Raw genomic sequence first — 13314 nt, 5'->3', positions numbered from 1 at the left:
ATCTCACTCTGCTGGGACTTGCATCTACTTGATGCTGGCTCCTTCCAAGGGTTGAGGAGTGGGAGCGTAGCCTTTGGAAATCCCTTGGGACTGGCTTACCTGCACCCTGGGTGATGTCCTCTCTGTGAGTGGTGAGTGGGAGCAGGGCTTGGGTCTGTGGAAGGGGAGGCTGGGCAGGGTTGGTGACTCAGGAACAGAAGACCCTGTCCCTCAGGCTGCCTGTGTGTAGGGGAGGTGTGAGGGTCAGGGTTGGGATGGAGGAGGCGGTGGGGATGGTGGGCATGACTCCTGCCATCCTGAGGGACCCAGGCAGCTCCCAGCAGTGCTGGGTGTGAGAAGCAGAGGAGGAGGAAGGGAGCCTGGGGAAGAGGAGCACAGAGGGGCACCCAGTGGTGGTGACTCACGTCTGCCTCGTTCCAGAGACCGGGGATGCAGAAGGACTCCAGCAGGTCACTGCCGCAGAGCAGTAAGATGCGAAGCTCTGAAGAAAAGAAGAAGAGAAGCTCAGAGGTGGGAGCAAACGGGGCTGAGCAGGCACCCCCACATTGCCATCCCACTGTGCTGCTCAGGGGAATCCTCTTCCACACAGACCTCCCCTGCCAAAACAAGTCCCACTAAAGATCCTGTGGTCCTTCTCGCATTCCTACTTTGGTACCCCACCCTACTTTATTTCAGCTCCTTTCCGGTGCTGCTGGGTTGTTGTCAGCATTGTTATGTGCTGTTAGACTACAGCTGTGCTCCAGCCCTGGAGGTGGGGTATCCCCAGGGAAGGGAGTAATTTCTCTATGCTATGAGCACCCACAATCACTTTGTGATCTGCTGTATGGGCTCCAGCAGCGGGGCAATGGGGAGAGCCCAGGGGACTGCTCAGAGCCCTGGGCATGGCCATGTTTGCTTTAGCAAAGCTGATCATAAAGCACCAGAGGTTTTCCCTGCACACCTTGGAGGACTTCTGTGTCCTCCCTTTCTCTCCCCAGGCTGGGACTGGTGCTTGCTGACAGCTTGCTTTGAGGGTTGGCTTTGCTGCTCAGTAAGCACAGCAAGAAAGTTGTGCTGTGGGAAGGAGCTTTCTGCTCCGATGGGCCCATAAGGATTAATTTATTTGCACAAATACCAGAGGAAAGCCATAAACAAGCCTGGAGGGGTAGGAAGAGGCGGCTGCATGGGAAGGTGCCTCCCTGCTTGGCATTTCCAGGTGGCCAAAGACTTTGGGCTTTGCATGGTGCCAGTGCTAGGATGGGTGTTGTGCCAGGCTGTGTGTGAGCTAGCCCATGAAATGGGTCTCAAAAACACCAGCAAGCTGTCAGTGGGCCATGCTCCACATGCAGAGCCCTGGGTGATGTATGGTGGTGCCAAGTACATGGCAGCCTGGTGGGTCTAAAAGCCCTAAAGGGCTTTAGAGAAAGGAGCACCATGGCTGCTCAAGCAGCTGAAATCCCTCCCGCTGCTGAGTGTAAAGCTTGTCAGGGCCACAGGCAACACGAGGATGTGGGTGACACCTCTGCCAGAGGGCAGCTTTCATGGCACTTGGGGTGACTTTCAAGGCACAATGCCATGGTGGGTCCATGCCAGCACTGGGAGCTGGGTCTCTGCAGTTTGCTTCCTTATTTTAGGCTGCTTGTCTGCCAACAGGAATGGGTTCAGGCCAGTTTAGCACTGCTCCTGTTCTACCCAAGCCCCGATAGATGGCATTGGGACAGGATGATGGTCTGGCATCCTTCACTCGCCACTAGATCTGTTGTGCAGCTGCTCCTGAGCCACGTAGTGCTGGCTCGAAGGAGCCAGAGCAATGCAGGGGGAGCTGAGTACTCACCGATCTCCTCGTATCTCATCACTGTCCCCAAGTTGGCGTTCTCATCTGGGGAAGGGAAGCAAAAGAGAGCTGCTGGTGCCCGGCCTGGGAGAGAGGGCTGGAGGAAGGCTGTGGGCTGGCACCGAAGCCGAGGCGATGCTGGGGCTTTCCTCTACCTACCCACAAATGTGAAGCGCTCCATGGGTGGGCGAACACAGCAAATCCGGCTCAGGCTTTCTCCCACTTTCCCCAGGATCTTTGCTAAAGGTGAAGAAGAAAAATTACCAGAGAGACAATGATGCCCTGGCAGACTGACCTGCATGAATGCTTCGGCCACCCCGACCCTGCAAGATACTCCTGTGCCCAGGTGTGGGAACTACTCTCAGCATTCCCCACCGCCACCTCTTGTGGTCTTAATTCCTGAGAGCACTACATTGTGCCTTGAAGAGACCTGCTGGACAGCTAAAATCACCCCCCCCCCCCCCCCAAAAAAAAAGAAAAACCCACAAGGTGTTAATTTTTATGGGATTTAAGTAATCCCCCCTCTTCTCCGCAGCTAATACCTCCATATCCCACATCCTGCCAGCTCATGGGGGATCCAGCCATGCCACCTCTCCTGCCAGCTTGTCCCTTGCACAGACCCCACGGGTACAGGGTAGCCTTTCTCTTAGCTGCTCTCACTGCCTGAACGTCATCCAGCTAAGGACTGGTGAGAGTTCACAGCCATTTTAAGCCATTCTTGGCTCCCTTGCTGTGCTGGATGCTAACTAACTCCTCCATGGCATCCCCACCCAACACTGGGCTTGGTGCATGGAGCCTGATGAGTGACCTGACCCAAATAAGATGATGGAGAGCCATTCCTAGTGCTCGGCAGCCCTGGCTGGGAGGTGAGGGGTGAATGGTCATCCCCCTCTTCTCTACCCTGCTGCCACCTACCCGCGGTGGGCTTGTTGGAGACATTGTTGTTGTTCTGGTAGATGGTCTGCGAGGACTCATTCTGGGGCTGGCCGATCACAGGGGTGATGGAGGGGGTGTTGACGTTGGAGAGGATGCAGCCAGTCACTCTCTGCAACAAGGGAGAGATGTACCTGGAACAGTGCATTCACCCGGGCTACCTTCCAAAACCTTTATGATCCCCGTATCGAGCCTCCACACCTCAGGCTGAAGGTCATATTTAGTGACAGGTAGATCCAAGCTCACTTTAGGATCCCCAGTCCCATCTGACCTCTCTGGATGGGCCTGGGGCTAGCAGGACCCTGTGGATAATGACTCATGATTAAGGCTGGGTATGGTGGGATTAAATTTTTGTGTGGACCCATGAGGCTGGCAAGGTTGCAGCTGTGCTGCCTGGAGGGAGGCATTGCCCCCGTTGCCTGGAGGTGCTCATAAATTCTCATGAATAAATTAAATACAGTGGCTGATGAATCAGTGGTGCAAAGCCAGCAGCTTACACGTTACTCAGGGAGCAAGTGTGCCCTCTTCTCCTCCACTGGTCCCTGCAGGAGAAGGAAGGCATCTCCAGGGGCTCCCTGGCTTTGACACCACTTTGACACACTTTGACACGGTCCCTGGATGCACTGGACATTGTGTTGGGATGGCTGATGCTACTTCTGTGCCTCCTGCCTGGGCTGCCTGTGAGTTTGTACGTTGCTGTTTTATCCATTTCCCGTCCTTGGTTTGCTCACTGTATCCAAGTGTTGGCAGCAGCCCTGCTTTCCCCATCGCTGCAGTCACCCAAGGGTAGCCACCTTCTTCCTTGGCTCTCAGGTCCACCTGGGCTTTGGAGGGACTTTTCCTCCTGGGTTGTGTGCTTCCTGGGGGCCTACCCAGATGCCAAATTTTCCTGCTGAGTCATGCCATCAGGTTCATACAGCAGTTTCAGGTCAGCTGGTGAGTGGGGGTGCACGTCCACCTCTCCTCCTCAGGGTGGACCAAGCAGTTGACATTAATGTTTTGGCTTATGCCCACCCCTGCTACCCTCCTGGTGTGCGTGGGACTGGGATGGCTTCCGGGTCCAGCCGGAGGGCTCGATTTACTTTCACCATCAGGGCAAGGAGCTCAAAGCAGCTGTGACAAGGTATCTTGCACCTCTTCCAGGTCAGGATTTCAGGCATGTTCCTGCAAGTCTTCTCTCTCTCTGTCCCAGCCATATTTTGGTTGTTGATGTCCACATGCTGGTGCAAGGGCAAGCCCACTCCTGTGCTCTCCCCATGCCCTCACCCCAGGTGCACCCATGGCGCAGGGGCTGCCTCACCTTCATCAGGTCACGGTGGTGCTCCAGCACGCTGCAAGTGGTCTGCCAGGTGTCCTGGTAGCACTCCCAGGGGTCCACCCTGCGGGAAGCACAGCAAGGCAATAGTGTTGGCCAATGGCCACTGCCTGGACCTCCTGGCCACGCTACCTCCTCCCCACCACGCCATGAGCAGCCACCATCACTCCCCCAGCTCTGCCATGAATCATCTCCTTCCTCCAGCCCTTCCATCCAGCTCTCCCTAATAGCTTTGGGGACCTGAACATGTGCCTGGACACCTTTCCACTCTTGGTACCCAACTAACCAGCTTTCATTTGGCTTGGATATAATGACATGTGTTACAACCTTGTTTCCTGAGAGCAGCCCAGAGATGTTTCTGGTCCCACCTCAGCTGCCAGACGCCATGTGGCAATGCTGGGAAGGGGAGAGTCCGTGGGCTGGTGCCACAGGTGTAGAAAGGGAAGGTGCCATGGCACAAGGCTGGGGTGGGCTGGGTGACTTTGAGCCTCACCCAGACACTACAGACTCAGTGGCAGGCTTGCAAGACCCCTGAAGCCAAAGGGCTCCCTTGCAGGATGGTGTAACACTCCTCATTGGTTCTCTGCTGGACTAGGAGAGGAAAGCCTCCAGTTTTTAACAAAGCTTTGGTTGGGAGAGGAGAAAGTCCATCCTGGAGCTCTAGCAGCTGGTGACATCTCCAGTTTGCATGCAGGACTTTGCCACCACGGCGCTGGGGAAGGGGCAGGGGCTGCCAGGGGCTGCTGGTGCCGTGGCAGGTGTGGGCTCTGCCACTCACCTGATCCAGTCGGAGGACTGGACAGCCAGTTGGCACATGGTCAGGCGGTGCCGGCTTGAGACCAGACCCTGCAAGAGAGGGTGATGGAGGAATGGTTACAGGAGGCAAGCATTGTGCCCTGGCCAGCCTGGGCTTGCAAACCTTCCTGGGGCAGAGCATCAGGCTCACTCAGATGAGACAGCCCAGAAGGATTCGCTCCTGCCCACAAAAATTTATTTAAGCTCCTGTTTGCTGGAGGGGAGGAGTCCCTGCCTTGCTTCAGCCCTGGTTACACACCAGTTCGTGAGATTTGCTCAGCACCACCACTCTCAGACCTGCGCTGCAGTGGGGCCAGACCTGGGGATGGTGGTTTCTTGATGAAATTTCTCCAGCTTTCAGGAGAGAACGAAACTCTCTTCTCCTAATTTGGATTTCCCCCTGCTCCAGAAAGTGCTTTTAAAGGTCCCTGTTTGCATCATTGCCATCCCCACAATAAAAATCGGCTTTGAAATCATTCAAACAACAACAACAAAAAAAACCCCAGCTGAACAAGCTGACCACCACCGTTTTGGGCAAGAATGTTTCTCTTTGCTGTCTAGTGCTTTGGCTCATTGTAGGGTCTCCCTGCAGTTTTTATCTAAAGAGTGAGTGGTTTCATCCTCTCCCTCCTCTCAGAGACTTTCCCATGGTCAGGAGCTGCCCTGGGCAGAGGGGGTCCATGAAAGGACCATGGGTGCAGGCAGTGCTGCCCAGTGCTCACCCCTAGCTTCAGAGATACCATCATACGTAGAAGGCAGAAAGGGAAAATGGGGACGACCCACCGTCTTCCCGTAGGAATCGTGCACAGGCGAGACAATGCCACCGATGACAATGAAGCGTCCGGTCTTGTGCAGATAATCCCGGGCTCGCTCTGAAGGAGGAAGATAAGGAAAAGGGTGCAGGGGGATTCAGCTGGACCCACTGAGCCCCACAGCACCCTGCTGCTACCCACTGGCTTTGCCAAACACTCATGGAGCAGCTTATCTGGCTTGGGCAGTGCCGTGTGGGGAAGGTAACCAAAGGAAGACCTGGTTTCGTCTTTACTGCCCGACTCATTCAGTGCCATCCTTGGTGATGCTGAGCATAGACTTTCCCAGGGACCCCCAAACCTTGTAGGAAGGAGGATTTGGTGGAAGAAGGCAGGTCTTTAGCAAAAGCTAAATCACATTTAGACCCCAAATCACCTTCAACCACCTCATCAGGGCACCAGAGGGGCAGCCAACAGCCTGCACCACTGATGAGAGCTGCTTGGCAGAGATGGGCTCTTTCGGCAGCCCTGGAGGAGCCAGACCAAGCTCACAAGGTGATGCATGAAGCTTGTTCGTTCACTGCCTGCAGACAAATCCTTTTCTTTCTATTTTTCTCTGCCATAAACTATGTCCACCCTTTCTCTCTCCATGACTTCTCCCTTCCTTGCCTGTTACGCTTTGCTGCTGACTACCAGCCAAAAGCTTTCTTAGCAGCTGGAAGGTGACCGATGGCTCTCCTAACCTCAAGCATCACTTCTGACAAGGACCCTGTAGATGTGGGCAAGATTAAAAAACCAGGATAATAACAAAACCCGCTGCCTCCGCCACTGCTGGGCTGCAGGGACAACCCTGTGGTTTTATGAGCAGAAAACTTTTTGTTGGCTCATGTGTCAGTGGCTGGCTGTAAATCCCTGCAGGAGGACATCAGTATAGACTAGGAGAAGGATGGATGGATTGAAAGCAGCCCTGCCAAGAAGGGTATACTGGTGGATGACAAATTGGACATGAGCTGGCAATGTGTGCTCACAGCCCAGAAAGCCAGTTGTGTCCTGGGTGCATCACCAGCAGTGTGGCCAGCAGGTCAAGGGGGGGTGATGCTCCCCCTCTACTCTGCTCTCATGAGACCCCAGCTGGAGTACTGCATCCAGCTCTGGGGTCCCCAGTATAAGACAGACATGGACTTGTTACAGCCAGTCCAGAGGAGGGCCACAAAAATGGTCAGAGGCCTGGAACAGCTCTCTTATGGACAAAGGCTGAGAGAGTTGGGGTTGTTCAACCTGGAGAAGCGAAAGCTCTGGGGAGACCTTATTGTGGCCTTTCAATATATAAAGTTGGCTTATAAGAAAAATAGAGACTTTTTACCAGAGCCTGTAGTGACAGGACAAGAGGCAACAGTTTTAAACTAAAAGAGGGTAGATCAAGGGAAAATATAAGGAAGACTTTTTTTCACAATGAGGGTGGTGGGACACTGGAACAGCTTGCCCAGAGAAGTTGTGGATGCCCCATCATTGGAAGTGTTCAAGGTCAGGTTGGACAGAGCTTTGAGCAACCTGATGAAAGATGTCCCTGCCCACGGCAGGGGGGGTTGGACTAGATGATCTTTGAAGGTCCCTTCCAACCCAAACCATTCTGTGAGTTTGTGGTTCTAAGATGTGCTGTTGGTTGACAGCCTAAATAAGAATTGCCATCCTGCACAGGGCTGCATGCACAGGTGCTTAGCATGGATGGATCCCTGCCACACCCACCGCAAGATTCACACCTCGTGCTGCTGTTTTGGAAATTCGGAAGGCTTCACCAGGAGGAGCACTGCACTGGGACTGAGACACTTGTCCCCATCTGCTCCTCTCTGCTGGAAAGTGCTGGGATGCTGCTGGTGAGTTCACCACCCCTAGCTCCAACCCTGCTTGCTCGAACCCTGCTTTCTCCCTGCTTGCTCCAACCTTGATTGTATCCTGCTTGCTCAAGCCCTGCTTGCTTAAGTCCTGCTTGCTTTCTGCTTGGTCCAAGTCACAGAGAGCAGCTGCTGGGAGCTGCTGCAGTTCCTGCGGGACAAAGCCTTGGTAGAGGAGAGGAAATATTGGTCTGAGAGCATGTCATCGCAGCAGGGGGAGAGCACTTCCTGCATGCACTGGGGAGTGGGGGGCTCAAATGCCCTGCATATGGGCTCCTGGGGTCTGCCCCCTGTGGTCTCAGACAGACAGATGGAGCCATGACAACTGGGCAATGGCAATTATGTCCTCCCCTTCTAGAAACCTCTTTGCTGATACGTCATAGGATTGCACCCATCTTCGTCACAACTCTGCTGCAGCAGTGCTGTCATCTGCTGATGCACCTGGCTCCCTTGCCTTCAGCTCTTTCTCCCTCAAATTCTTGCTGCTCCCCCAGACGCATGCTATTAAATGTCAGCCACATCATCTCTCCAGCTTTCCCCGGGGTCCCCTTCCCATGGCACCCGCCACCCACACCCCAGCTGGTCCCTCAGCAGCCGCACGGCTTACACCACTGCCTCCCAGTGTCATCACCACATGTTGCCTGTGACCCACCATGCCAAGAGACTTGCCAGAGTCCCTCCAGCCTGATGCACAGTCTTGGGCTGGTATTTCCAAAAGGTGACATTCGAGGATAAAAATGCTGGCAAAGGGTTGTTAAACTCCTGTGGGCATGTCATGTCCAACCTTCCCTCCCCCCACCCCAGAGCACACACATTTGTGCCCCAAGGCTTCTCTGAAGATGCTCTCAGAGAAGTAAAGAGGGTTTCTCACCAATGCTGGAGATGGAAAGTCCTATCTTTTCATGCTGCAGCAGCAATACCTCCTACCCCCCCAAGCTTTTGCAGCTGTATAACCCACCCCTTTACTCGAGCTCTCCCACTGGATGCATTGCAACCACCTTCTCCCCCAGGCACACCGCGCCTGTGCATGAACCATGGCACTGCTATGGGGTTGCAGCCCAGCAGAAAGCGAGGAGGAAGAGGCTGGGAGGTGTGCGCATGGGTCAGGTCAGTGGTGGTGGTGGTGGCCACGGCCGGGCTGGCCCTGCCTCCTCTGCTGAGTGTGGGGACGGTGGTTGGTGCCTGCCCCAGCTGTTCAGACAGTAGGAAAAAAAATAGAAAAGGTAAAAGCAAAATGGAGATAAGATTGATGAGTCATTAGAAAGCATTTTGGGTTTTTTTTTTTTTTTTTGCAAATGAAGGATCTAGAAAATATTTTGCCTTTGCAAAGAAAATGAGCATTTCTGAAGCTAAGGTGACTTTGGGATCTGTAAGCCTTCCCAAGATGTCGCTGTGCATCGTATCCTACTGACACCCTGCTTCAGCTGCTGGCCTTTCCCCAGGGGACAGGGAGCAGCCCTGCCTGAAGGGCTGATGCCCTCCTGTGTGGCAGCAGCAGGGAGACACTTGCAGGGAGCCTTCCTCCCCCCTGGCACCTGCACCCAGCCCCAGCTGGCACCCATTAAAGCTGGTGCAAAGCTCTCCAGCCTGCCTAGAATGCCTCCTGTTTCCTCAGTGGTATAGCTGCATTATTCCTTGGAAATAAGTAGCAAAGCTAACTCCTGCCATCTGGGGAGATGTTTCCCCATCCCAGCTGCTCAACGTGGCATTGGCTCTTGGGGCAGGGGACCCATCCTACAAACCCATCTTTGCCAAAGCAGCCACATTCACATTCCCCCTCCAAAAGAAACTTTCCTAAAGAGAAATAGGAAAAAAGAGGGGAAGGAGAACAGTCAGTGTTTGCCAGATGCAAGCACAGTTGCGATGGGCGCAAAGAGGAACACGAGCTGACAGGGGATCCTGCTGCATCTTCTGGAGCTGCTGTGCTGAACTGGGGCTCCTGGGCTTTTAGTGGCAACAGAAACACCTCGTTGTCCTGCTGCTGGTTGAACAAGCCATGGGCTTGTTCACGCCTGCCTGTGCCATGAGGGTAACACTGGCTGGGTTTGAGCACATGGGAGCGGCAGCTGAGCCCTGGGCCACAGCTCAGCATGACAGGCAGGTGAGAGTCCAGATGTGGCAGGTCCAGATGTGGGGAAAGGGGCTTTTCTATGGGTACATTTTTTCTGCGCATTTCCTGGTCAAATGATCCTCTCTGCGTGCTGTGGATGGGGTTGTGGTGTTTAGGAAAGGACCATTCTCCTGGTCTCTTCAGCTCTTGTGCCCTCACCCCTGCTCTGCTTCAGGGCAGAAATTCAGCTTTAAAATTATTTTAGAGCTCCCTTGCAATAGTTTGAGATGGATGAGGAGCGCTCATATGGCGAGGGGGACTAAGCAGGGCAGGGAGGTAGGGATGTCGCTGAAGAACTACTTGGGTGAAATTATTTTTTTCCTCCAAATTTTGAAATTTCTACTAGGGAATATTGTTCAGCTACTGGGTCAGTTAAAAGTCAAATAAGGAACTATAATTGCCATGGACTTTCCCCCCTCCCTGAGGGCGTTTAGCAGCCCCAGGCCCTATGACAGACTGTGGGAGATTTGCCAGCCTCAATAAAACCTCTTCCTCAGACTCACCCAAAATCCTTTACCTGGCTTCCTTCCTAGCTTTTGTGCCCTGGGAACATCAGCCCCCGGAGAGAGAAAAAAGGACTTAAATCATTTGATCAGTGCAGGGAGTAAAATTCAGTTGCCTGAACTAGATGTGCCAAAAGTTTCCCTCCCTGCCCTCAAAATCCTGAGCTTGAAGGCGTTAACACCGGCAGTTTGGTTTGAACCATATTTTTTTTATCTTTACTGGTTATTTATCCACTGGGAACTGTATGGGAGTATCTCCATCCACCAGTGGGTTTCACCAGGGCAGCGAGGGAACTGAACCCAGCCCTGTGTGTGACTGTGGCTATCTGTGCTCCAAGTGGTACGTGGCAAAGCGCCCTATGGGGGGGGCACACACAGAAAAATACAATATTCTTGGGGTATTTCTTTTTCATGGGCAAGGGGATTTAAGCTTGAACCAGTACCATAAATTAAAGCACAGAACTCTATGGTTGGTGAGATTCCCTTGGCAGCCTGCCATGACAGCCCTCCATAACCACTTGCCCAGAAAGCTAAATGTGCAAAACAATCTTCTTTTTTTCCTCCATTCTGTGTTTTAAAAAGAGGAATCGGGGTACCAGCAGCACTTCTCCCTCTCCAATGCTCTGTGCTCGCCTTTATCGATGCTACTGGCTTTCCCATAGGTGCCTTCAAGGTTAATCAGCCAAGATGGAGAGAAAATAAAAGCCATTTTTTTTCCCCTGATTTTGCTCTTTCTGGCATCTTTCACATAAACCATGTCCTGGGACCTCTTCTAAATTGAAAAAAAAAAAAGACTGCATAGGGTATAAGTTACAGAGAACACCATCAAGAGACTTTTATAGCCAAAAAAAAAAAAAATTAAGGAACTGATCCATCATGTTGGAAGAGGAATTAAAAGGAGCAAAGAAATGTTTTTGGATGAGCCTAGAAGCAGAGGACATTCATGGGAAGGCTATCCTGACTGCCTTCGAAGCACATGCAAGAAGACAACTGAAATGCTTGGAGCTGGTTGCCACCACACAGGGACAAAACCTGAGCACTGATTTTTGGAAAAGCCAAAGCATGCTGCCATGCAGGAGAGCTGGGGCTTTGGGTGTGCCAAGGAGCAGAGATTAACAGACCCATGTCTACCTTTACATCATAATGCAATATAAAATGCAAATTAAAAAAAAGGAAATTCCCAAACAAAAAAATGCCATTGAGTTTTAAATTAAAACATCCTCTCATTATTCCCTGCTTCACCCTGACTTGATTTTTCTTGCCAAAAGAAGATTAAAACACTGATCTGTTTGTCTCCATGCCTTCTCCTTCATGTACGGCACGTTTATAAAGTTCACTCTTAAGAAGAGATTAACTCCTTGCATGTAACCTCTGCTTCATGTTCACAAAGATGGCTGATGGTATTAATTTGCCTTGAGTTTTTGATAGCAAAAGCCAATGATTTCACCTGACTCTCAATTTCCTGAGGTCTCTAGTTAAACAGCCTGGAACCAAGCCTGCATCTTCAGGGGATGTGACCCATGCTGGTGGCATGTCATCTCAGCTCTGGCTCTCAGGAGCTCATGCTGAGCCTCTGCCACCACCTGCCTTAATAGAACAACTTTTCCTGCAGAAAACTTCTCATCTCCTACAAATGCATGCAAAGGATTGGAAACCCAAGCAAACCCATATAATTCTTGTGACTGCAGGCAGAAAAAGTATTTGCCTGTTTCTACAGCAAGGCCAATAGCTTCAGCAGGATAGAACCTATGGGATGCTGATGTGCTGCTGGCCTCACAGCACTCATGGAGGGGTGTGCTGCTGGTAGGAGATGGATGTTGCTGCTCTCTGTGTTGCCATCAAAATTGTTCATTTATTTTTTAACCCGCACAGTATTATTTAGAGAAACCTGTAAAAATGATGCTGTTCTCAAATATATATATAGTTATATGTTGGAATCTGCACTTTCAAGACCTTGTTTTCTACATCAGAAATACCAAACAGAACCTAAATATGCATGGAAAAAAAATATTTCTTTACTAGTAAATCTCTGCAAGGCAAGGTTGCAGGCTGACACGCGAGCTACGAAGCAGCAGCACAATGTAGTGAACAGAGGGCTGAGCCAGGAACACGAAGACCTGCCTTCTGGTTCTACCTTGCCTACGGCTGGCAGAGTGTGTCTTCAAGTCACAAACCGGTCCATTCTCACTTGGTTTTGGGGCAGACCACATCTGTTTTCTTGCAGGGCTGTGTCAATTGGATGGCTCTTCCTACTTGTTTGCAGGTCTGCTGGCTTGCTTCTTCATGTAACCATCAGCTAAGCCAGACCTTCACAGCCATTCACTTCAAAGCAAAAGCCTTTAAAAAGACTGTGTTTTCTTAAATGACATCTCAAATCCCATTTGGAGAGGAGCCGTGCCACTAGCAGCGCCAGCACCGCAGCGGGAGCAGCCACCTCTGCTGCCAGGATGGTGGCAGAATCATATAATCATAGAATGCTTTGGGTTAGTAGGCACGTTTAGAGGTCACCTAGCCCAACCGCCCTGCAGGGAGCAGGGACAGCTTTAACTAGATCAGGTTGCTCAGAGCCCCACCCAACCTGACCTTGAATGTTTCTAGGGATGGGGCCTCCACTACCTCTCTGGGCAACCCATTCTAGTGCTTCACCACCCTCATTGTAAAAAATTTCTTCCTTACATCCAGTCTAAATCTACCCTCCTTTAGTTTAAAACCATTACCCCTTGTCCTGCCACAACAGGCCTTGCTAAAATGATTGCCCCCATCCTTCCTATAGGCCCCCTTTAAGTACTGAAAGGCCGCAATAAGGTCTCCCCGCAGCCTTCTCTTCTCCAGGCTGAACAACCCCAACTCCCTCAGCCTGGCCTCATAGGAGAGGTGCTCCAGCCCTCGGATCATTTTTGTGCCCCTCTTCTGGACCTGCTCCAACAGGTCCATGACCTTCTTGTGCAGAAGACTTGGGGCAGGTGGCACCGTGACTTCAGGGTGGCATGAGATTGTGGCATTAGTTTGCAGCATCTAGATGCATCCATGCTGCAATCATGATGCTACATTTAAAGCTTCATATTTTTTTTTTTTTTACTGATTGAATTTTCTCAGGCTGACTTACTCTTCAGTAGCTAAATGAAGAAGGCAACAGCCAGCCGTAGCCAAGCCTGTCCGAATGTGTTAGCTCATCGAGACTTGAATGCCATCCTCTGTACAAGG

General features: G+C 51.8%; 1 protein-coding gene across 1 annotated transcript in view; it reads right to left on the bottom strand.

Moving 5' to 3' along the window:
• Positions 1 to 13314, bottom strand: part of NMNAT2 (nicotinamide nucleotide adenylyltransferase 2) — a 28521-nt gene that overhangs the window by 1269 nt on the left and 13938 nt on the right. Inside the window, exons 2-8 of the mRNA XM_075711319.1 lie at positions 5640 to 5728; positions 4840 to 4907; positions 4047 to 4125; positions 2729 to 2858; positions 1973 to 2053; positions 1814 to 1858; positions 405 to 481 (exon numbers count right to left, since the gene is read on the bottom strand). Coding sequence (XP_075567434.1) covers positions 405 to 481; positions 1814 to 1858; positions 1973 to 2053; positions 2729 to 2858; positions 4047 to 4125; positions 4840 to 4907; positions 5640 to 5728 — 569 coding nt within the window. The remainder of the gene's footprint in view (positions 1 to 404; positions 482 to 1813; positions 1859 to 1972; positions 2054 to 2728; positions 2859 to 4046; positions 4126 to 4839; positions 4908 to 5639; positions 5729 to 13314) is intronic.

This window comes from Pelecanus crispus, chromosome 5, assembly GCF_030463565.1.
Source record: "Pelecanus crispus isolate bPelCri1 chromosome 5, bPelCri1.pri, whole genome shotgun sequence".
Lineage (NCBI taxonomy): Eukaryota > Metazoa > Chordata > Aves > Pelecaniformes > Pelecanidae > Pelecanus > Pelecanus crispus.
This window is presented reverse-complemented; position numbering and strand designations above follow the sequence as displayed.